Genomic DNA, 22,844 nt, shown 5'->3' with positions numbered 1-22,844 from the left:
GCTGCTCGGTCTTTAGCTATCAGTGCAGTGTTGTACCAGACTGAATGTTTATGCTGCTCGGTCTTAAGCTATCAGTGCAGTGTTGTACCAGAACGGATGTTTATGCTGCTCGGTCTTTAGCTATCAGTGCAGTGTTGTACCAGACTGAATGTTTATGCTGCTCGGTCTTTAGCTATCAGTGCAGTGTTGTACCAGAACGGATGTTTATGCTGCTCGGTCTTTAGCTATCAGTGCAGTGTTGTACCAGACTGAATGTTTATGCTGCTCGGTCTTAAGCTATCAGTGCAGTGTTGTACCAGACTGAATGTTTATGCTGCTCGGTCTTTAGCTATCAGTGCAGTGTTGTACCAGAACGGATGTTTATACTACTTGGTCTTTAGCTATCAGTGCAGTGGTGTACCAGACTGAATGTTTATGCTGCTCGGTCTTTAGCTATCAGTGCAGTGTTGTACCAGAACGGATGTTTATACTACTTGGTCTTTAGCTATCAGTGCAGTGTTGTACCAGACTGAATGTTTATGCTGCTCGGTCTTTAGCTATCAGTGCAGTGTTGTACCAGACTGAATGTTTATACTGCTCGGTCTTAAGCTATCAGTGCAGTGTTGTACCAGAACGGATGTTTATACTACTTGGTCTTTAGCTATCAGTGCAGTGGTGTACCAGACTGAATGTTTATACTACTCGGTCTTTAGCTATCAGTGCAGTGTTGTACCAGAACGGATGTTTATACTACTTGGTCTTTAGCTATCAGTGCAGTGGTGTACCAGACTGAATGTTTATGCTGCTCGGTCTTTAGCTATCAGTGCAGTGTTGTACCAGACTGAATGTTTATGCTGCTCGGTCTTAAGCTATCAGTGCAGTGTTGTACCAGAACGGATGTTTATGCTGCTCGGTCTTTAGCTATCAGTGCAGTGTTGTACCAGACTGAATGTTTATGCTGCTCGGTCTTTAGCTATCAGTGCAGTGTTGTACCAGAACGGATGTTTATGCTGCTCGGTCTTTAGCTATCAGTGCAGTGTTGTACCAGACTGAATGTTTATGCTGCTCGGTCTTAAGCTATCAGTGCAGTGTTGTACCAGACTGAATGTTTATGCTGCTCGGTCTTTAGCTATCAGTGCAGTGTTGTACCAGAACGGATGTTTATACTACTTGGTCTTTAGCTATCAGTGCAGTGGTGTACCAGACTGAATGTTTATGCTGCTCGGTCTTTAGCTATCAGTGCAGTGTTGTACCAGAACGGATGTTTATACTACTTGGTCTTTAGCTATCAGTGCAGTGTTGTACCAGACTGAATGTTTATGCTGCTCGGTCTTTAGCTATCAGTGCAGTGTTGTACCAGACTGAATGTTTATACTGCTCGGTCTTTAGCTATCAGTGCAGTGTTGTACCAGAACGGATGTTTATGCTGCTCGGTCTTTAGCTATCAGTGCAGTGTTGTACCAGACTGAATGTTTATGCTGCTCGGTCTTAAGCTATCAGTGCAGTGTTGTACCAGACTGAATGTTTATGCTGCTCGGTCTTTAGCTATCAGTGCAGTGTTGTACCAGAACGGATGTTTATACTACTTGGTCTTTAGCTATCAGTGCAGTGGTGTACCAGAATGAATGTTTATGCTGCTCGGTCTTTAGCTATCAGTGCAGTGGTGTACCAGACTGAATGTTTATACTACTCGGTCTTTAGCTATCAGTGCAGTGTTGTACCAGAACGGATGTTTATACTACTTGGTCTTTAGCTATCAGTGCAGTGGTGTACCAGACTGAATGTTTATGCTGCTCGGTCTTTAGCTATCAGTGCAGTGTTGTACCAGAACGGATGTTTATACTACTTGGTCTTTAGCTATCAGTGCAGTGGTGTACCAGACTGAATGTTTATGCTGCTCGGTCTTTAGCTATCAGTACAGTGGTGATACAGAATTCATGTTTATGCTGCTCGGTCTTTAGCTGTCAGTACAGTGGTGTACCAGAATAAGGTAGCAATGCACAGTTAGGAGTTTAGTTTCGCATTATGGCACCTGTGGATTTTTCAAATAGGAAAGTTATTGTGTAATAAAACTCATTTTTAGACAGATGAGTGCTAATTTAGCCTTCAAAGATGGTTTATAAGAGCATCAAGATTATTTTTTACATGTTTTATGGGCTGTTTTCTGTTTGACAGTCCGTATTTTCATAGCTAGACCGGTCATCGGTCCAGAAATTAATGTACTGTTTACAAACATTCTTTTTCTACACGAAGTTTTTGACGCAATTTTACAAAAAAGTGAGATGAAAGACATATGATTTTTATTGGATTTGCTGAATGATATATGTACACAGTTTCAGAAAAGGTATTACTTCAAGCAATTGAAATTCTACTTTTAGTCAAATTTTGGGGAAATATGTGACATCTCCCCCCCCCCTTTTTGCAATATTTTATAACAAATAAATGCAGATTGTTGCCATGGATACACCAAAAAGAAATTATATTTTACCATTTTATATACTGAAAATAAAATCTATGGAAAATTCTGATTACATACATATGCCCATATATGACACAAACATTAAGCTTGATATTGCAAGAAAGCAATGAAAAGGGAATAGTAAAATTCATAAGGGCAAATTTTAGTATTTTTTCCTAACTGTTTATTGCTACCTGAATGTTTATGGTGCTCGGTCTTTAGCTGTCAGTGCAGTGGTGATATAGAATGAATGTTTATGCTGCTCGGTCTATAGCTATCAGTACAGTGGTGTACCAGAACGGATGTTTATACTACTAGGTCTTTAGCTTTCAGTGCAGTGGTGTACCAGAATGGATGTTTATACTACTCGGACTTTAACTACTAGTGCAGTGATGTACCAGAATTCATGTTTTTGCTGATCGATCGTTAGTTGTCAGTGCAGTGGTGATACAGAATTTATGTGTATGCTGCTCGGTCTATAGCTGTCAGTGCAGTGGTGTACCATAATTGATGTTTATTCTGCTAACTCTTTCAGTGCAGTGTCTAATGATATATCCTTAAAAAAGCATGTGAGTGAGCTCTATAGATTTATAGAAGTATCTGATTGTGCTCTATAAATATAAAAAAAAAAGATGTGATATGATTGTCAATGAGACAACTATCCACAAAAGACCAAAATGACGAAGACATTAACAACTAAAGGTCACATACGGCCTTCAAGAATGAGCAAAGCCCATACTGCACGCACAGTTAGCTATAAAATGCCCCGATAAGACAATGTAATACAATTCAAATTAACGGCCTTATTCATGTAAAAAAAATAAGAGACACAAACAAATATGTAACACATAAACAAACGACAACCACTGAATTACAGGCTCCTGATTTGGGACAGGTACATACTTAAATAATGTGGCGGGGTTAAACATGTTAGCGGGATCCCAACCCTCCGCCTAACCTGGGACAGTGGTATAACAGTATAACATAAGAACGAACTGTAGCGATTTTATTTTGACTGTATAATCTATTATTATGTAAGATGTCTTTTTTTTAATACATTTGGGTTAAATTACATTTCTACAGGGCACCGCTCGATATTTTATGTATTTGAACGGTATCTAGATATAAGAAGATGTGGTGTGAGTGCCAATGAAACAACTCTCCATCCAAATAACAATTTAAAAAAAGTAAACCATTTAAGGTCAATGTACGGCCTTCGACACGGAGCCTTGGCTCACACCGAATAACAAGCTATAAAGGGCCCCAAAATTACTAGTGTAAAACCATTCAAACGGGAAAACCAACGGTCTAATCTTTTTTTTTTAATTTAAAAAGTGTATTATTTAAATACACCGCCCGGTAACCTAAGAACCGTCCGGTACCCCCATCGTTGGAACCGTCGGGGTACCGGCTTGTAACCCCATCTTTGAAACTGTCAGCGTATCGCCCGGTAGCCAATCTTTATACTAGTAACCGTTGAGGAACCGCCAGGTATCTTTAGAACCGCCCGGTACCCCATCTTTGGAACCGTCGGGGTACTGCCTGTAATTATGTATATAAGGGGGTGAGAGAGAGATCAGATAGACTGAATATAGAATTGAAATTGTTAGTTAGAAGTGTTGAGAGTAATATTGTGCTGGTGAATTAGGATTATTGTTCAACTGTTTTATTTTGTCAAACTGATGTTGTATATTTAACAGATTACATAGATATTTGAATTGAAACTTTGTGTTGTGGTTTGTTTTCTTTTTGTCATTTGAACATGGATTTTTACGTAATTTACGCTACGAAAATAACACATCGACAAAAACGAATCCATACAAAAACGACAAACCTACAGAACTATAAAAATCAATTGAAAAAGGTTAGGTTTTTTTAGAGGAGTATGTGATTGTGCTCTATAAAGACTTACTCTTCTTCTTTTGTTACAGAAAACCATCAACATACTGATGTTAACCTTCACACTTCAACCCAGCGAGTCACATTTTTTTCTGATACATGTTATTAAATCTGTTAAAAGTAAAAACATTAAAAAACTGAACTCAGAAGAAAATTCAAACCGGAAGTTCTTTAATCAAATGGCAAAATCAAAAAACTCAAACGCATCAAACGCATTAAACGAATGGATCACAACTGTCATATTCCTGACTTGGTACATGCTTTTCTTATATATAAAAACATGGTGGATTGAGAGTAGTGTTAAAGATTTGCATGACAGTCGCATCAAATTCCATTATATTGCAACGATTTTTTTAAAAATTAACCGGATATAATAGGTAAATCTGAATGTTATAGAATTACGTGATTACTCTATAAAACCTATCACTTAAAAATATCGTAGAATGTGATTATGCTCTATGAATATACTTCCTTTAAAGATAGTAATCTGAGATTGTGGTCTATCTTAATAGTCAGCATCTTTAATTTGTTGTTCATTTAACTGACATTTCTAATATGAAGTATGTGATGGTAATTTCAGTGGATCCGTTGTGCATTACATACAGTGTGACTTGTCCTGTCAGGTAGATACCCTGTGTAATGAAGTAGACAAGATATATCCTGGTGGAATCGACATACTAGTTAACAATGCAGGTAACATACAATGTGAATTGTCTTGTCAGGTAGATATCCTGTGTGACGTGTCCTGTCAGGTAAATACCCTGTGTGACTTGTCCTGTCAGGTAGATACCCTGTGAAATGAAGTAGATAAGATATATCCTGGTGGGATCGACATAATAGTTAACAATGCAGGTAATCATACAATGTGAATTGTCTTGTCAGGTAGATATCCTGTGTGACGTGTCCTGTCAGGTAAATACCCTGTGTGACTTGTCCTGTCAGGTAGATACCCTGTGAAATGAAGTAGATAAGATATATCCTGGTGGGATCGACATAATAGTTAACAATGCAGGTAATCATACAATGTGAATTGTCTTGTCAGGTAGATATCATGTGTGACGTGTCCTGTCAGGAAAATACCCTGTGTGACTTGTCCTGTCAGGTAGATACCCTGTTTATTGAAGTAGACAAGATATATCCTGGTGGGATCGACTTACTAGGTAACAATGCAGGTAATCATACAGTGTGACTTATCCTGTCAGGTAGATACCCTGTGTATTAAAGTAGACAAAATATATCCTGGTGGGATCGACATACTAGATAACAATGCAGGTAATCATACAGTGTGACGTGTCCTGTCAGGTAGATACCCTGTGTAATGAAGTAGACAAGATATATCCTGGTGGGATCGACATACTTGTAAACAATGCAGGTAATCATACAATGTGAATTGTCTTGTCAGGTAGATATACTGTGTGACGTGTCCTGTCAGGTAAATACCCTGTGTGACTTGTCCTGTGAGATAGATACCCTGTGTATTAAAGTAAACAAGATATATCCTGGTGGGATCGACATACTAGTTAACAATGCAGGTAATCATACAGTGTGACGTGTCCTGTCAGGTAGATATCCTGTGTATTGAAGTAGACAAGGTATATCCTGGTGGGATCGACATACTAGATAACAGTGCAGGTAATCATACAATGTGACGTGTCCTGTCAGGTAGATACCCTGTGTATTGAAGTAAACAAGATATATCCTGGTGGGATCGACATTTTAGTTAACAATGCAGGTAATCATACAGTGTGACGTGTCCTGTCAGGTAGATACCCTGTGTATTGAAGTAAACAAGATATATCCTGGTGGGATCGACATTTTAGTTAACAATACAGGTAATCATACAGTGTGACGTGTCCTGTCAGGTAGATACCCTGTGCAATGAAGTAGACAAGATATATCCTGGTGGGATCGACATACTTGTAAACAATGCAGGTAATCATACAGTGTGACTTGTCCTGTCAGGTAGATACCCTTTGTATTGAAGTAGACAAGATATATCCTGGTTGGATCGACAAATTAGTTAACAATGCAGGTAATCATACAGTGTGACTTGTCCTGTCATGTAGATACCCTGTGTAATGAAGTAGACAAGATATATCCTGGTGGGATCGACATACTAGTAAACAATGCAGGTAATCATATAGTGTGACTTGTCTTGTCAGGTAGATACCATGTGTGACGTGTCCTGTCAGGTAGATACCCTGTGTATTGAAGTAGATAAAATATATCCTGGTGGGATCGACATACTAGTTAACAATGCAGGTAATCATACAATGTGACTTGTCCTGTCAGGTAGATACCCTGTGTGACGTGTCCTGTCAAGTAGATACCCTGTGTGACGTGTCCTGTCAGTTAGATACCCTGTGTGACGTGTCCTGTCAGATAGATACCCTGTGTGACGTGTCCTGTCAGGTAGATACCCTGTGTGACGTGTCCTGTCAGTTAGATACCCTATGTGACGTGTCCTGTCAGGTAGATACCCTGTGTGACGTGTCCTGTCAGATAGATACCCTGTGCGACGTGTCCTGTCAGATAAATACCCTGTGTGACGTGTCCTGTCTGATAGATACCCTGTGTGACGTGTCCTGTCAGGTAGATAACCTGTAGGACGTGTCCTGTCAGATAAATACCGTGTGACGTGTCGTGTCAAGTAGATACCCTGTGTAACGTGTCCTGTCAGTTAGAAACCATGTGTGACGTGTCCTGTCAGATAGATACCCTTTGTGACGTGTTCGTCAGTTAGATACCCTGTGTGACGTGTCCTGTCAGGCAGATACCCTGTGTGACGTGTCCTGTCAGATAGATACCCTGTGTGACGTGTCCTGTCAGATAGATACCCTGTGTGACGTGTCCTGTCAGGTAGATACCCTTTGTGACGTGTCCTGTCAGTTAGATACCCTATGTGACGTGTCCTGTCAAGAAGATACCATGTGTGACGTGTCGCGTCAGGTAGATACCCTGTTTGGCGTGTCCTGTCAGGTAGATACCCTGTGTGACGTGTCCTGTCAGATAGATACCCTGTGTGACGTCTCCTGTCAGATAGATACCCTGTGTGACGTCTCCTGTCAGATAGATACCCTGTGTGACGTGTCCTGTCAGGTAGGTACCCCGTGTGATGTGTCCTGTCAGGTAAATACCCTGTGTGACGTTCCCTGTCAGATAGATACCCTGTGTGATGTGTCGTGTCAGGTAGATACCCTGTGTGACGTGTCCTGTCAGTTAGATACCCTTTGTGACTTGTCCTGTCAAGAAGATACCATGTGTGACGTGTCGTGTCAGGTAGATACCGTGTGTGACGTGTCCTGTCAGTTAGATACCCTGTGTGACGTGTCCTGTCAGATAGATACCCTGTGTGACGTGCCCTGTCAAGTAGATACTTTGTGCATTTTCAAGCTCGAGGCCTCGTATCAGGTAAGCTTTGTTTGCAAGGGGTCGTTTTTCTCGTACATAAATGGTAACTGGGCATTTTGATGACATATCAGTTTTCTAGTTAAATTCGGGATACTTCTGTCATGCATAGAACTTTTAGAAACACGCTACTATACGCTTAATCTTAAAAGTTTAAGCTTTTCTAATGCTAATTGTTATATTTTGCTAGTAATTCTTTCGTGAAAATCGCTGATCTAGTCTTTCTTCTTGCACGAAATATTTCATCCTGAGAAAATACGAAAATATATAGTAAAACTATGAATAAACTCATCATAGATACCAGGACAAAATTTAGTATATACGCCAGACGCTCGTTTCGTCTGCTAAAGACTCATCAGTAACGCTCGAATCCAAAAACGTTTAAAATGCCAAATAAAGTACGAAGTTGAAGAGCATTCCGAACCAAAATGCATAAAAGTTTTGCCAGTTAAGTTAAGTTAATCTATGCCTGAAACTACTATCACGATCTAACGACGTTTAGAGTACCTTGACTCCTCTCAATAATTCCGTTTTCAAAAGCCGGTGCTCTCTTTATACACTGTGCATTTAACATAAATTAACAAGTAAAAAAAGAAATTGTCAAAGTGTCAACAAACAGCTGATTGTTTTGTTTATCATTTATTTCATTAGGTATCAATTTTGTGAAGTATATCGATGAATATCCAGTAGAAAAATGGAACGAGTTGATAGCAATCAATCTAACTGCTCCTTTCCTATTGATAAGACATTGTCTGCCAAAAATGAAGAATAAACGTAAGTATTTTACAGGCAATTATTCAACGATTTTACCCTATTTTTTTATTATGAAAAGTACACTTTGAGAAATTGTTTTGATCTCATTTATACCCTCTAATTCCTTTATAAACAATTCATTCACATCTTAATATTTCAATTTTTGCTCTGAAACATAGTATGATTTGAAAATGCAAACACCAAAAACTGTCAAAAAATAGTTAAAACCTTAATAAAGTAATTGCTTTATGGGAATTATATAATTTAGCAGTTTCAATCTAAATATTTTCATCTTATTCTCTCTTAAAAATTTAGATAGAAAATCGTACTTGCAAATAAAAGTTTGGTATATTTTCAAATTCTTTTAGTGATTTAACATTATCTAAATTCATGTTAAACATTTGTTAATGACAAGATATTTTCCCCAGATTGATGAAATATTTGATAGGAATAATTTTCCAGTTCGGCATAGTTGTTGAATTAAATTTGGAATCAGTGATGTAAAATAGCTATCAAAATCAACCATTTTTAACCCCCCCTTTTTTTGATAACCGCCAATAAGTGTGTCTCGTTTTACTTTGTCATTTTTACCTTCCCAAATATATATAAAACAACAGCTTTCAATCTCTTTTATGTATTACAAATAAGTAATTTTAGTTAAAAGATCAAAGATTTTATAATTAATATTTTTCCAATTGTAGTTAATTTTCTTTTGTTCCATGCCTTAAGAAAGGATTTCATTTTATCAATTTTAGGTTCCCAATTTAACTTTTCACATTCGTATCTGTTGTTATGGCAAGCCGTTCTCGTCAAAACTATGTTTAAACCATTTTTCGAAAAATTTACACACTGAGAATTACAACAAAGCACACTGAGATTTAAAAACTTCAAAACGCACACTGAGAATTGAAAATTACACACTGAGAATTAAAAATTACACACTGAGATTTCATAAAGACGCAATGAGATTACAAAAATGAAAAACGCACACTGAGAATTGAAAATTACACACTGAGAATTAAAAATTACACACTGAGATTTCAAAAAGACACACTGAGAATAAATTAACTGAAAACACACACTGAGAATTTGAAATTACACACTGAGAATTTAAAATTACACACTGAGAATTTAAAATTACACACTGAGAATTTAAAATTACACACTGAGATTTGTGCGCACTTTTTATGCGCACATATCTAATTAGCATACTTAATCTGAATCTATTACAAGCTTAAAACAACAAGGGGACAGAACTCGTTAGTCCTTCGATTTGGTTCCAAATTATTAATAAAAAAACTTTAGAAATACAAGAACAAGAAAAATACCCACTTAATCTTATTAAAAAATATAACCAAATGGTGAAAAACTTTATTAAAATTATAAGAAAACATTGGAACAATCTGCAAAAGAATGCAGTGAAATTTTTACCCAAGTGTCTATTATAGCATATAAACGTAAGAAAAATATACAAGATTAACTAGCGAAACCAGGGAAACAGTTGGAAGACTTTTGAAAAGGGACCCACGGTTTTAAGTAAAAAAAATCATCCCGATACACTGGTAGTAATGATATATGAGCGATGTTAAGTCTTGAAATTTATTACGAATATTGGTTGAAGAAATCGCATTTCATTATAATGACAAGAGTTCTTGAGATCAAGATATTAATCTGTTGAATTATTCATCTCATGAATATTCATTAGTAATTTGCATATTAATCTCAGTGTGTATTTTTGAAATCTCAGTGTGTAATTAACAATTCTCAGTGTGTGTTTTTCAATTTATTTCATTTCAGTGTGTCTTTTTAAAATCTCAGTGTGTAATTTTTAATTCTCAGTGTGCGTTTTTCATTTTTGTAATCTCAGTGCGTCTTTATGAAATCTCAGTGTGTAATTTTTAATTCTCAGTGTGTAATTTTCAATTCTCAGTGTGTAATTTTCAATTCTCAGTGTGCGTTTTGAAGTTTTTAAATCTCAGTGTGTAAATTTTTCGAAAAATGGTTTAAACATAGTTTTGACGAGAACGGCTTGCCATATGTTGTGACCAAAATAAATCCCTTAGGCTTTACTAGTTTGTCCGTCCAGCGTATTATCTCAACTTTATCTTTACTATGCGTAAGCGCCCTTATACATATTACTTGTGATTTACTACGATTTAATCTCAGACCTGAGAAAGAACCAAACGTTTCTATTATATTCATAGCATTCGATATGTCGGTTTTTGAACTACATATTGCTGATTATGTACTGCTGTAGAGTAATATGTAAAATAATCGTTCGGAACTAAGGGCGTACGTGCCCGTTGTCAATTAAATTAAAAACGTCGTCATAGGTAAAAAAGAGATATGTAGATTATCATTGGTACTCTGAACTCGATTGAGAAGATCAACAATAATCTATAAATACTGGTTTGTTGTGTACATTACAGGTTGGGGAAGAATAATCAACATATCGTCAGTGCAGGGCACAATAAGCGCTCCAGGAAAAGCTCCATATGCAACATCAAAACATGGAATAATTGGTCTTACAAAGGCAAGTTGATTTTATTGAGGAGCGATTTAAATTAGGTTTTGAAGAAAATTTCGACATTTGATAATGAACACATCTTATTTTGGTCAATAATTCCATCAATCAGACATCGAGTAAGTTTTCAACAACTAATCTATCAGTGCTTCTAACTACCTCTCTTACTACTATAAAAGAACTGGTTATTAACTTTTGTAATAAATAATGGTATTAATTGTTTTTGGAGTGTTAAAAATTCTTAAGAGGTTTTAAATAAAATACATGCTTTTGGTGGTCCTTATAATTCTGTTGACAGTTATGATTTTTCTACACTGTACACTGCACTTCCACACAATCTTATAAAGAAAAATGTTTTGTATTTGATAAAATGGTCTTGCGAAAAATCTCATTTGTAATTTTATTTGCTATAACTCGTTTAAAGCCTTTTTTCTGTAACAAAAAAGGAAAGTATGCTCGATACACTTACTGGAAATGTGAGGATATGATTGAACCTTTAAATTTTCTGCTAGATAACATTCATGCACGTTTCGGCGATAAAGTGTATCGTCAGGTAGTAGGTATTCATATTAGCACTAACTGTTCCCCTTTAATGTAGCACAATACAAAGATTTTTTTACTTCCAATCACTAACCTTTGAAATGCTGCAACTTTCTTATGAATGCATAGAAAATAACAAAAGATGTATATATAGATAGATAAAAGATTAATCTTTTAAATGAATGTAATATATTTTTTTTGCAATCACTATGTAATCAATTATTATGTAATTAGTGGCAAAATCTGGGTAAGTTCACTTGAATGAATTTAGCTCTATCATCTTTTTAACTTTATAAAAAAATTTCACGAAATCTTAATCAACACATCATGGGCTTCAAAAGTGTGTCTCAGATTGTCTCTATGGTATTCCATTCTCTCATAAATCTCTAATTAGTGTCAACATCTTAACCACATAAAAGAAGATAATGTTTAATTAGGTGTAAAACTTGTTCTATACATTCTATCTGAAATCTGAGACACCCTTTTGTAGATAATGGCCATAAGAACAACATATAATAAAATCAGGGATACCTGTGAAGAAGCTAATTTCATTTGAAAGTGGAAATTTGGTGAAAAATATTTTAGACAGAGTTAACATAATTATAATTGGTTACATAATTGTTGCATAATACTAACATTGTATTAATTTGAAAGAGTAATCTGTTATCTATCCAAAACTACCACTTTTATAAATTTCCAAGCATTATTAAGAAAGTTGACAGCATTTTAAAACTTGGGAGTTGGAGTTATACAATCTTTATATTGTGCTACCTTAATAGAAGATTTATTTCTATATTGATATGAATCTCAGTTTATGACCAAACTCAGTAAAGACCAATCATTGTTATGTTTGGTTGATTCAATCAAAATACATTCCGTTATCTGGATGATATTTTTTCGTTGCATAGTTAGTTTAAACATATTTTATTTGCTGAATTAAAGCAAAATGGATTAGACACAAGTAAATCATACTTATGAAGTCTTCTCCATAATAATCCAGTTCTCTAAATATACTTCCAAAATTTACCCAAAAGAACTTACTTTAACTAAATCTAACATAAACAGCAGCAGTTGTCCTTTCAGTCTAGATTTAGACATTTCAATTTTAAACGGGAAACTTCATACTTAAATTTACGACAAAAGAGACGATTTTTCATTTCCTATTGTTAATTTTCCTTTTTTAGACGACGATGTGCCTTTGGCTCAATCATACGCTGTTTATATATCCCAACTCGTTCGGTTTGCCCGTGTGTGTTCTGATGTCATAGATTTTAACGAACGTAATCAATGCATCACTGGGAAGTTATTGTGTCAGGGATTTCGATACCATAGATTACTTAAAGTGTTTACTAAATTCTTTCATAGATACAAAGATTTGATTAGTGACTTTGGCTGTACCTGTGGAAAACTTATTAAAATGGTATTTCACATCCTAAATTTTACGGTAATATTGTACTTAAAGGGAGGAAATCACTATGTGATCTGTGTAAACTCACCGAACCTTTGAATAAACTTATAAGTAAAGGTTATCGTACCAATATTGTAATTAGATCTCTGAATATAGTTTACATTGACACAAATATCGATTTTGTCATTAGTAAATTAAAACGTAACTAAATTTTATCTTCTTTTGAGGCGGGATGTATAGAGACACAGACACGTTAATTGTTATCTCTATAGAAGTCGCTCCTCACTATACTACTACCTGTCGGTACATTTATTTGTGGCATTGTACAAGTAATGTCATCTCTGACTGTTCATGACGTTAAAATACTAAATCCCTGGGATGTGTTTTAATGATTTTTTTTTATCATTAATTGTTTTTGGCTTTTAACTAGCTGTCAGTAACTGCGAGTAATCTCAAATCGTATTTTCGTGTTAATTCGACCTGTTGATACTGTTTATAATGCTTTTTTGTTATTTTATTTTAATACGGATCTTGTATATACCAGCTTTGATCATTTGGAATATCTTCTTGTTTTCACTTGTTCGTACTAGATTTGTATAAACTTCAAGATTTACCTGTATTATTAAATCGTTTTATTTTCGAAGGGTTAAATATTTCGCAGTGGTGTCTTGCCATGGCTTTGTTTGGACTTGTTTGTTTGCTTTTTGGCCTTGAATGTTTGTCCCTAATACTTTATTAACTGTGCATTTGCATTCAGATATCGCAGATCAAACTTATTTGTTCATAGTGTGTTAATTTACTTTTTTTATTGAGTTAAGCCTGCCAATTGATATTTAATCATGTGTTTTTCTATGTTGTGATATTATGCTATTGTTTCAGAAAAAGGGATAAGGTTTGATATCATTAAAACGTTTAATCCCGCTGCAAATGATTGCACCTGTCCTAAGTCAGGAATCTGATGTAAAGTAGTTGTCGTTTGTTTATGTAATTTATACGTGTTTCCCGTTTCTCGTTTTTTTTTATATATATAGATTAGACCGTTGGTTTTCCCGTTTGAATGGTTTTACACTAGTAATTTTGGGGCCCTTTATAGCTAGTTGGTCGGTGTGAGCCAAGGCTCTGTTTTGAAGGCCGTACATTGACCTATAACGGTTAACTTTTATAAATTGTTATTTGGATGGAGAGTTGTCTCATTGGCACTCACACTCACAACACATCTTCCTAAATCTATGTATATATTTGATGTCTTGTTCTTACATAATTGGTCTCACCACCTCAATATCTCCCATAGAGATCACATAAATGTCTAAACACCACACTGTCTCCCATATACTGATCACAACAATGTCAAACCACCTCGTTATCCCTAAAAAAGGTGACATAAATGGCTTGACACCTCACCATATAACACACAGATCACATGAATGTCTTACCACCTCACTTTCTCCCATACAGATCACATGAATATCTAACCACCTAACTATCTCCCATACAGATCCCATGAATATCTAACCAACTCACTATCTCCCAAACTGATCACACGAATGTCTAACCATCTCACTATCTCCCATACAGATTACATAATGTCTTACCACCTCACTATCTCCCATACAGATTACATAATGTCTTACCACCTCACTATCTCCCTTACAGATCAAATAAATGTATAACTACCTCACTATCTCACATACAGATCAAATAAATGTATAACCACCTCACTATCTCACAAACAGATAACATAAATGTCTAACTACTTCACCACTCCCATACAGATCACATGAATATCGAACCACCTCACCATCTCACAAACACGTCACTTAAATGTCTCACCACCTCACTATCTCCTAAACAGATCACATAAATGTCTAACCATCTCACTATCTTCCATACAGATCACATGAATGTCTAACCACCTCACTATCAACTATCAACTATACAGATCACACCAATGTCTAACCACCTCACTATCTCCCAAACAGATCACATCAATATCTAACCATCTCACTATCTCGAAAACAGATCACATAAATGTCTAACCACCTCACTATCTCAAATAGAGATCACATAAATGTCTAAACACCACACTGTCTCCCATATACTGATCACAACAATGTCAAACCACCTCGTTATCCCTAAAAAAGGTGACATAAATGGCTTGACACCTCACCATATAACACACAAATCACATGAATGTCTTACCACCTCACTTTCTCCCATACAGATCACATGAATATCTAACCACCTAACTATCTCCCATACAGATCCCATGAATATCTAACCAACTCACTATCTCCCAAACTGATCACACGAATGTCTAACCATCTCACTATCTCCCATACAGATTACATAATGTCTTACCATCTCACTATCTCCCTTACAGATCAAATAAATGTCTGACCACCTCACTATCTCCCATACAGATTACATAATGTCTTACCACCTCACTATCTCCCTTACAGATCAAATAAATGTATAACTACCTCACTATCTCACATACAGATCAAATAAATGTATAACCACCTCACTATCTCACAAACAGATAACATAAATGTCTAACTACTTCACCACTCCCATACAGATCACATGAATATCGAACCACCTCACCATCTCACAAACACGTCACTTAAATGTCTCACCACCTCACTATCTCCTAAACAGATCACATAAATGTCTAACCATCTCACTATCTTCCATACAGATCACATGAATGTCTAACCACCTCACTATCAACTATCAACTATACAGATCACACCAATGTCTAACCACCTCACTATCTCCCAAACAGATCACATCAATATCTAACCATCTCACTATCTCGAAAACAGATCACATAAATGTCTAACCATCTCACTATCTCAAATAGAAATCACAGACATGTTTAACCACCTCAATATCTCCAAAACAGACCACGTACATGTCTAACCATCTCAGTATCTCACATACATATCACATAACTGTCTAACCACCTCACCATCTCACATAAAGATCACATAAGTGTCTAACCATCTCAATATCTCCAATGCTGATCACATAAATGTCTTCCCACCTCACTATCTCCAATAGAAATCATAGACATGTTTAACCACCTCACTATCTCTCAAACAGAGCACGTACATGTCTAACCACCTCAGTATCTCACATAAAGATCACAAAAGTGTCTAACCATATCAATATCTCCCATACAGATCGCAAAAATGTAAGACCACCTCACTTTCTCCCATACATATCACATAAATGTCTAACCACCTCACTATCTCACAAACAGATAACATAAATGTATAACCACCTCAGTATCTTCCATACATATCACATTAATGTCTAACCACCTCAGTATCTACCATACAGATCACATAAGTGTCTGAACACCTCACTATCTCACATACTGATCAAATAAATGTCAAACCACCGAACTATCTCACATAGAGATCACATAAATGTCTTACCACCTCACTATATCCCATACAGATCACATACATGTCTTACCAACTCACTATCTCACAAACACGTCACACAAATGTCTAACCACCCCTCTATTTCCAATACTTATCACATATATGTCTAACCACCTCACTATCTTTCATACACGTCACATAAATGTCTAACCACCTCACTAAATCTGATGTAGGTCACATAAATATTTAACCATCTCACTATCTCTAATACTTATCACATAATTATCAAGCCACCTTTTTATCTCCAATACATGTTAGATAAATGTCTTCCCCTCTCATAAAATACATTCCCCTCTCATAAAATACAATACATGCAGATAACTGGTCAACAGGCAGATAACTGGTACTTTAGAAAAGTTACTTTTGTAAAGCATGTTCATTGGAGGAAGAAAACATCACGAGTTCACAATTAGAAAGTACTTTTGACGTAATTTTTAAGAACATTTGTTGATTTGACTTCTCATTGTTTCTTCACAGGGCGTGGCTCTTGAGGTAGCGGCTCAGGGTATAACAGTGAATGCTATCAGTCCAGCTTGGGTTGACACTCCATGTAAGTCCAACTTAAGATAATAACAATGTTCTTCCGAGCTCTAAGAACTGGATATTTTAGAATAGTTATACAATAACTCTATAATGCATTAGTAGCAGTAAAAGAAGTATGAAATTATAGGCTTTCACTCAAAGAGCCGTGGTGTAGTGGTTAGTGCATCGGACTACTAACACAAAGGTTCCTGGTTCGATTCCCGTTTGGGATGAAAATTTCAGGAACTCAATTTTCGGCTCTCCCTTGACACCATTTGCGAGTATGGTCTTGAGGAAACGATGATAGTCCGTCGGACGGGGACGATAAATGGCTGGCCCGTGTTAAGAGAGAGCCATATCTCTTGCACGTTAAAGACACCCTTGTAGATTTCGAAAAAGAGTAGGCTAATGCCGCTACAAGGCAGCACTCGCACCCGCAAAGTGGAAAGGGATTAATATAAGTTGTAAAACTTGTTTCCCAATCCACTATAAACAAATATGTTTAAACTAAACTACTCAAAGAAACCATTCAGATATTCACTCTTATCATGGTCTTGGAAGGCGTGAACCTCAGAAAGCCGATAAGGGTCATTTGAAAAGTATCATGTGTGTTGTAGTAACGTCCACATATTATTTCGTAATAACGAAATCGCTTCGTCGAGATAACGCCATTTATCAGATACTTCATGCCTGAACAATTGAGCAATTCAGGCTTCTTTGAGCATGTATTACATATCAACTGAAGAAGATGAGCATCATACCGAGGGCATTTGAGGGCTGTAATGCTTGCTATCGCTTATCGTCGTCGTCGTCGTCTGTTGGAGAAGATGAGCATCATAACGAGGGCATATGTGGGCTGTAATGCTTGCAATCGCTTGTCGTCGTCGTCGTCGTCTGTTGGAGAAGATGAGCATCATACCGAGGGCATATGTGGGCTGTAATGCTTGCTATCGCTTGTCGTCGTCGTCGTCGTCGTCTGTTGGAGAAGATGAGCATCATACCGAGGGCATATGTGGGCTGTAATGCTTGCTATCGCTTGTCGTCGTCGTCGTCTGTTGGAGAAGATGAGCATCATACCGAGGGCATATGTGGGCTGTAATGCTTGCTATCGCTTGTCGTCGTCGTCTGTTGGAGAAGATGAGCATCATACCGAGGGCATATGTGGGCTGTAATGCTTGCTGTCGCTTGTCGTCGTCGTCGTCGTCGTCTGTTGGAGAAGATGAGCATCATACCGAGGGCATATGTGGGCTGTAATGCTTGCTGTCGCTTGTCGTCGTCGTCGTCGTCTGTTGGAGAAGATGAGCATCATACCGAGGGCATATGTGGGCTGTAATGCTTGCTATCGCTTGTCGTCGTCGTCGTCTGGTGGATGTTAGTTTTGGTTTTGGCGTTTTAAAGAGAGAAAAGAGATGGTATAATAAGACCTTTCGGATATCATTTCTTCTTTGGTCTTGAATTTTTCTTGCTGTTGTTGTCTTAATTTTGATTTACTTTGATTCTTGAACTAAACTTGATTCTCAAATATAACTTCTTTTGTTTTAGTGGTGCAAGTCCAGTTTGAAAAGTATGCACGTGAAAACAACATTTCAGTAGATAAAACAAAGGTATTTCATATGATACAAAGTTATAAGTGGAGGTTTGGATGAAAATCTTCATCTTGATTTGACCACATTAAAGACTTAAAAAAATGGGTGGGGTGTTGTAACATCAAAGTTCAAAAGTTCTCTAATTATAATTATCACAACAACATATTTAATTAGTAATATTGTGTTATGCTTGTTGCATTTGTTGCAGAATGATCGAAAGACCGCCATAAAAAAAGCTATCAAATGATCGTGAATTTTACTAAAACTTTACCTGGGAAAGTTTTTTTTTGTAGAAAATATTTACTTTTTATGTGGAAATATTCAGAGGGCTTTAAAGAAAGACATTCTATACAGAACGAAGACTTCACACATCGATCGTCACATGGTAATGAATGAAATGATCATTACAGGAGATATGCCTTATCCAGACCTACCGCACAAATAATATAAACAAACTCATCATAGATACCAGGACTACGCATATTTAAATCATATAGTGAATCAATTCTCATTTCAGGAGAGATTCCTTGAAAAGACTCAGCCTACAAATAATATAACACATATTTAAGTGAAATAGTAAATCAATGCCATTTCAAGAGATGTACTTTCAAGACCCAGCCCACCAATAATATAACACATGTTTAAGTGAAATAGTAAATCAGTGATCATTTCAAGAGATGTACTTTCAAGACTCAGCCTACAAATAATATAGCACATGTTTAAGTGAAATAGTAAATCAGTGATCATTTCAAGAGATGTACTTTCAAGACCAAGCCCACCAATAATATAACACATGTTTAAGTGAAATAGTAAATCAGTGATCATTTCAAGAGATGTACTTTCAAGACTCAACCTACAAATAATATAACACATGTTTAAGTGAAATAGTAAACCAATGATCATTTCAAGAGATGTACTTTCAAGACCCAGCCCACCAATTATATAACACATGTTTAAGAGAGTGAATCAATTCTCATTTCAGGAGATATTCTCTACAAAGACATAGCCCACCCATAATATAACATAGTCATGTTAAAGTGAAATAATCATTTCAGGAGAAATTCCTTGAAAAAAAACCACCAATGATATAACACATGTTTAAGTTAAATAATCATTTTATGAGATATTCCTAGAAAAGTCCTAGCCCACCAATCATATAGCACATGTTTAAATTAAATAGTGAATCATTAATCATTTCAGGAGATATACTTTGAAAAGACAGAGCCCACCAATAATATAACACACGTTTAAGTGCAATAATCATTTCAGGAGATATACTTTGAAAAGACCAGCCCACCAATAATATAACACATGTTGAAGTGCAATAATCATTTCAGGAGATATTCCTTGAAAAGTCCTAGCCCACCAATCATATAGCACATGTTTAAATTAAATAGTGATTCATTAATCATTTCAGGAGATATACTTTGAAAAGACAGAGCCCACCAATAATATAACACACGTTTAAGTGCAATAATCATTTCAGGAGATATACTTTGAAAAGACCAGCCCACCAATAATATAACACATGTTGAAGTGCAATAATCATTTCAGGAGATATTCCTTGAAAAGTCCTAGCCCACCAATAATATAACACATGGTTATTTAAAGTGAAATAATTATGGTAGAAGATGTTCCTTGAAAAGACCCAGCCACCAATTATATGAAACATGGTTATTTAAAGTGAAATAATTATGGTAGAAAATGTTCTCTGAACAGACACAGTCTACCAATGATATAACACATGTTTAATTTCAGGAGAGATTCCTTGAAAATAGTTAATAAGGGTTATAATTTAATTCGGCAGACGCGCGTTTCGTCTACATGAGACTCATTAGTGACGCTCAGATCAAAATAGTTATAAAGCCAAACAAGTACAAAGTTGAAGAGCATAGTGGACCCAAAATCCCAAAAAGTTATGTGAAATACGGCTAAGGTAATCTATTTCATGGATTCCTTAAAACACAGCCCACCAATAATATAATCCATATTTAAGTGAAATAGTGAATCAATAATCATTTCAGGAGATTTTCCTCGAAAAGTCCCAGCCAACCAAACAGATGATAGACACGGCTCAGGTAAATATTTAAGTTTAGTATATGGTAGGTATGAAATGTAGAAAGTTGTCAGGAATAATACATTAATAAGATGTCAGCATCATTCGGATCCGGCTTTTCTTTTCTTTTCCCACTCGTGACACTTTCATCTTCAAATAAATTCGATTATTTTCAAATATAATTATTTAAGTTTCAGAAACATATTACTTTATTTGAATTGCGGATATCTGTTCATGTAATATTTGACTTAGACCAGTACAATTTGCATAAACCTGGTTGCACGGCCACATTTTTTACCTGCGCCAAGTAAATCTATCTGAAACATGTGCAATTCGGTGTGTCTATGCTAGTACAATGAATACTCATCAAATATTTTTTAAATATATATGTAGGTAAATAATCATTAATATCTATGCACACGTACATAAAAATTGTGTTAACACATGCGGAAGAATATCGCAAAATATCTGAGATATAGTGACACCAAATCGCCTGTACTGTAACCGGTACGACCACACGATCACCTGGGCTTCATAAAATGAAGCTTTCAGTGGCCGGGTGTTCTACCTTTCCGCGTCAGTTTTAATCTAGCGTTGTACTATAGTACATGATATATAAGGCATCAAGATGTTATGTTTACAGATCAGCTAAATTATCTATAGTAAAGGATCCTAAAATTTAATGTAAGATACAGTCATAGAAAATAATTATATTTATAAGAACGTCTGAGCCAGTGACAACTCTACAACAGATTTATCCATCTGGTGATCCGATGGATAAATCTGTTGGAGGGGCCGGTATAACGGGATCTGTTTTATTTTTCAGCTAGGACAACTTGTTGTGTTTTTTTGTTCGTATGAAGTGGCCAGTATGACGGAATCTGTTTTATTTTTCAGTTAGGACAACTGGTTGTGTTTTATGTTCGTATTAAGGAGACAGTATGACGAGGTCTGTTTTATTTTTCAGTTAGGACAACTGGTTGTGTTTTTATGTTCGTATGGAGGGGCCAGTATGACGGGGTCTGTTTTATTTTTCAGCTAGGACAACTGGTTGTGTTTTTATGTTCGTATGGAGGGGCCAGTATGACGGGGTCTGTTTTATTTTTCAGTTAGGACAACTGGTTGTGTTTTTATGTTCGTATGGAGGGGCCAGTATGACGGGGTCTGTTTTATTTTTCAGCTAGGACAACTGGTTGTGTTTTATGTTCGTATTAAGGGGACAGTATGACGAGGTCTGTTTTATTTTTCAGCTAGGACAACTGGTTGTGTTTTTATGTTCGTATGGAGGGGCCAGTATGACGGGGTCTGTTTTATTTTTCAGCTAGGACAACTGGTTGTGTTTTTATGTTCGTATGGAGGGGCCAGTATGACGGGGTCTGTTCTTACTATGGATGGAGGATATACGGCTCAGTAAAACTGCTCCGTAATCAGTGTTACGTCACTCACATTTAAATTATGAAATTAAATACATTTAAAACATAAGACGATGCGATTTTTTGTATTATAAAAAAAAACTTTCGATCTAAGTCACAATTTATAAAAGTAAACCCTTATAGGTATTCAACACGGAGCCTTGGCTGATACCGAACAGCAAGCTATAAAGGGCCCCAAAGTTGACTTGTGTAAAACTATTCAAACGTGAAAAACAATGGTCTAATCTACATATAAAAACAGAAAACGAGAAACACTTATGAACCACATCAACAAACGACAATTTCTGAACATTAGATTCCTGACTAAGAGCAGGTGCAAACACTTGCATCGGGGTTAAAAAAAAGTTTTAATAGGTACCAAAGTTCGTCCTAATTGGAACCAATAGTGAAACAGCACATCATATAAAGACACACTATAAAATATCAATTAAAATAGTTTAACTCATTCAAAAGACATATTAACACAAGTGAACATGCACTGAACGAATAAATTTGATTTATGATATAATGTAAATTCAAAATCAATAACATAAGGGGAGAATAACCAAAGTAACAGTAGTATGCCACTGTGAAATGTTGAACATAATCACAAAACAACAATAACCATGATAACCTTGATAAAAAATCAACCGTTTCAATGATATACACTTCTTCTTCTCTCCGTATAAGCTTCCTTTATAAGGAACACCAAGAATTATCTACAAGTAAAAGCACTATTTACACATTAAATATATAATAGATATATTTTAATAGTTATTGTCCAACGGTTAAAATACACAGTAAAACTCTTTTTACATATAAAATCCAAGTGTCATTTATATACATT

At 36.0% G+C, this 22,844-nt stretch overlaps 1 protein-coding gene across 1 annotated transcript in view; it reads left to right on the top strand.

Annotated features, from left to right (window-relative positions):
* LOC134712901 (D-beta-hydroxybutyrate dehydrogenase-like) overlaps positions 1-22,061 on the top strand; it is a 29,347-nt gene extending 7,286 nt beyond the window's left edge. Inside the window, exons 2-8 of the mRNA XM_063574895.1 lie at positions 4,917-5,029; positions 8,396-8,518; positions 10,927-11,030; positions 16,899-16,971; positions 18,486-18,547; positions 20,554-20,607; positions 21,907-22,061. Of these exons, the coding sequence (XP_063430965.1) occupies positions 4,917-5,029; positions 8,396-8,518; positions 10,927-11,030; positions 16,899-16,971; positions 18,486-18,547; positions 20,554-20,607; positions 21,907-21,999 (622 nt within the window). The 3' untranslated portion in view covers positions 22,000-22,061. The remainder of the gene's footprint in view (positions 1-4,916; positions 5,030-8,395; positions 8,519-10,926; positions 11,031-16,898; positions 16,972-18,485; positions 18,548-20,553; positions 20,608-21,906) is intronic.
* The last annotated feature ends 783 nt before the right edge of the window (positions 22,062-22,844 follow it).

The sequence above is a fragment of the Mytilus trossulus genome, chromosome 3, assembly GCF_036588685.1.
Source record: "Mytilus trossulus isolate FHL-02 chromosome 3, PNRI_Mtr1.1.1.hap1, whole genome shotgun sequence".
In the NCBI taxonomy this organism is placed as follows: domain Eukaryota; kingdom Metazoa; phylum Mollusca; class Bivalvia; order Mytilida; family Mytilidae; genus Mytilus; species Mytilus trossulus.
The sequence above is the reverse complement of the archived record's forward strand: the minus strand, read 5'-3'. Positions and strand labels throughout refer to the sequence as shown.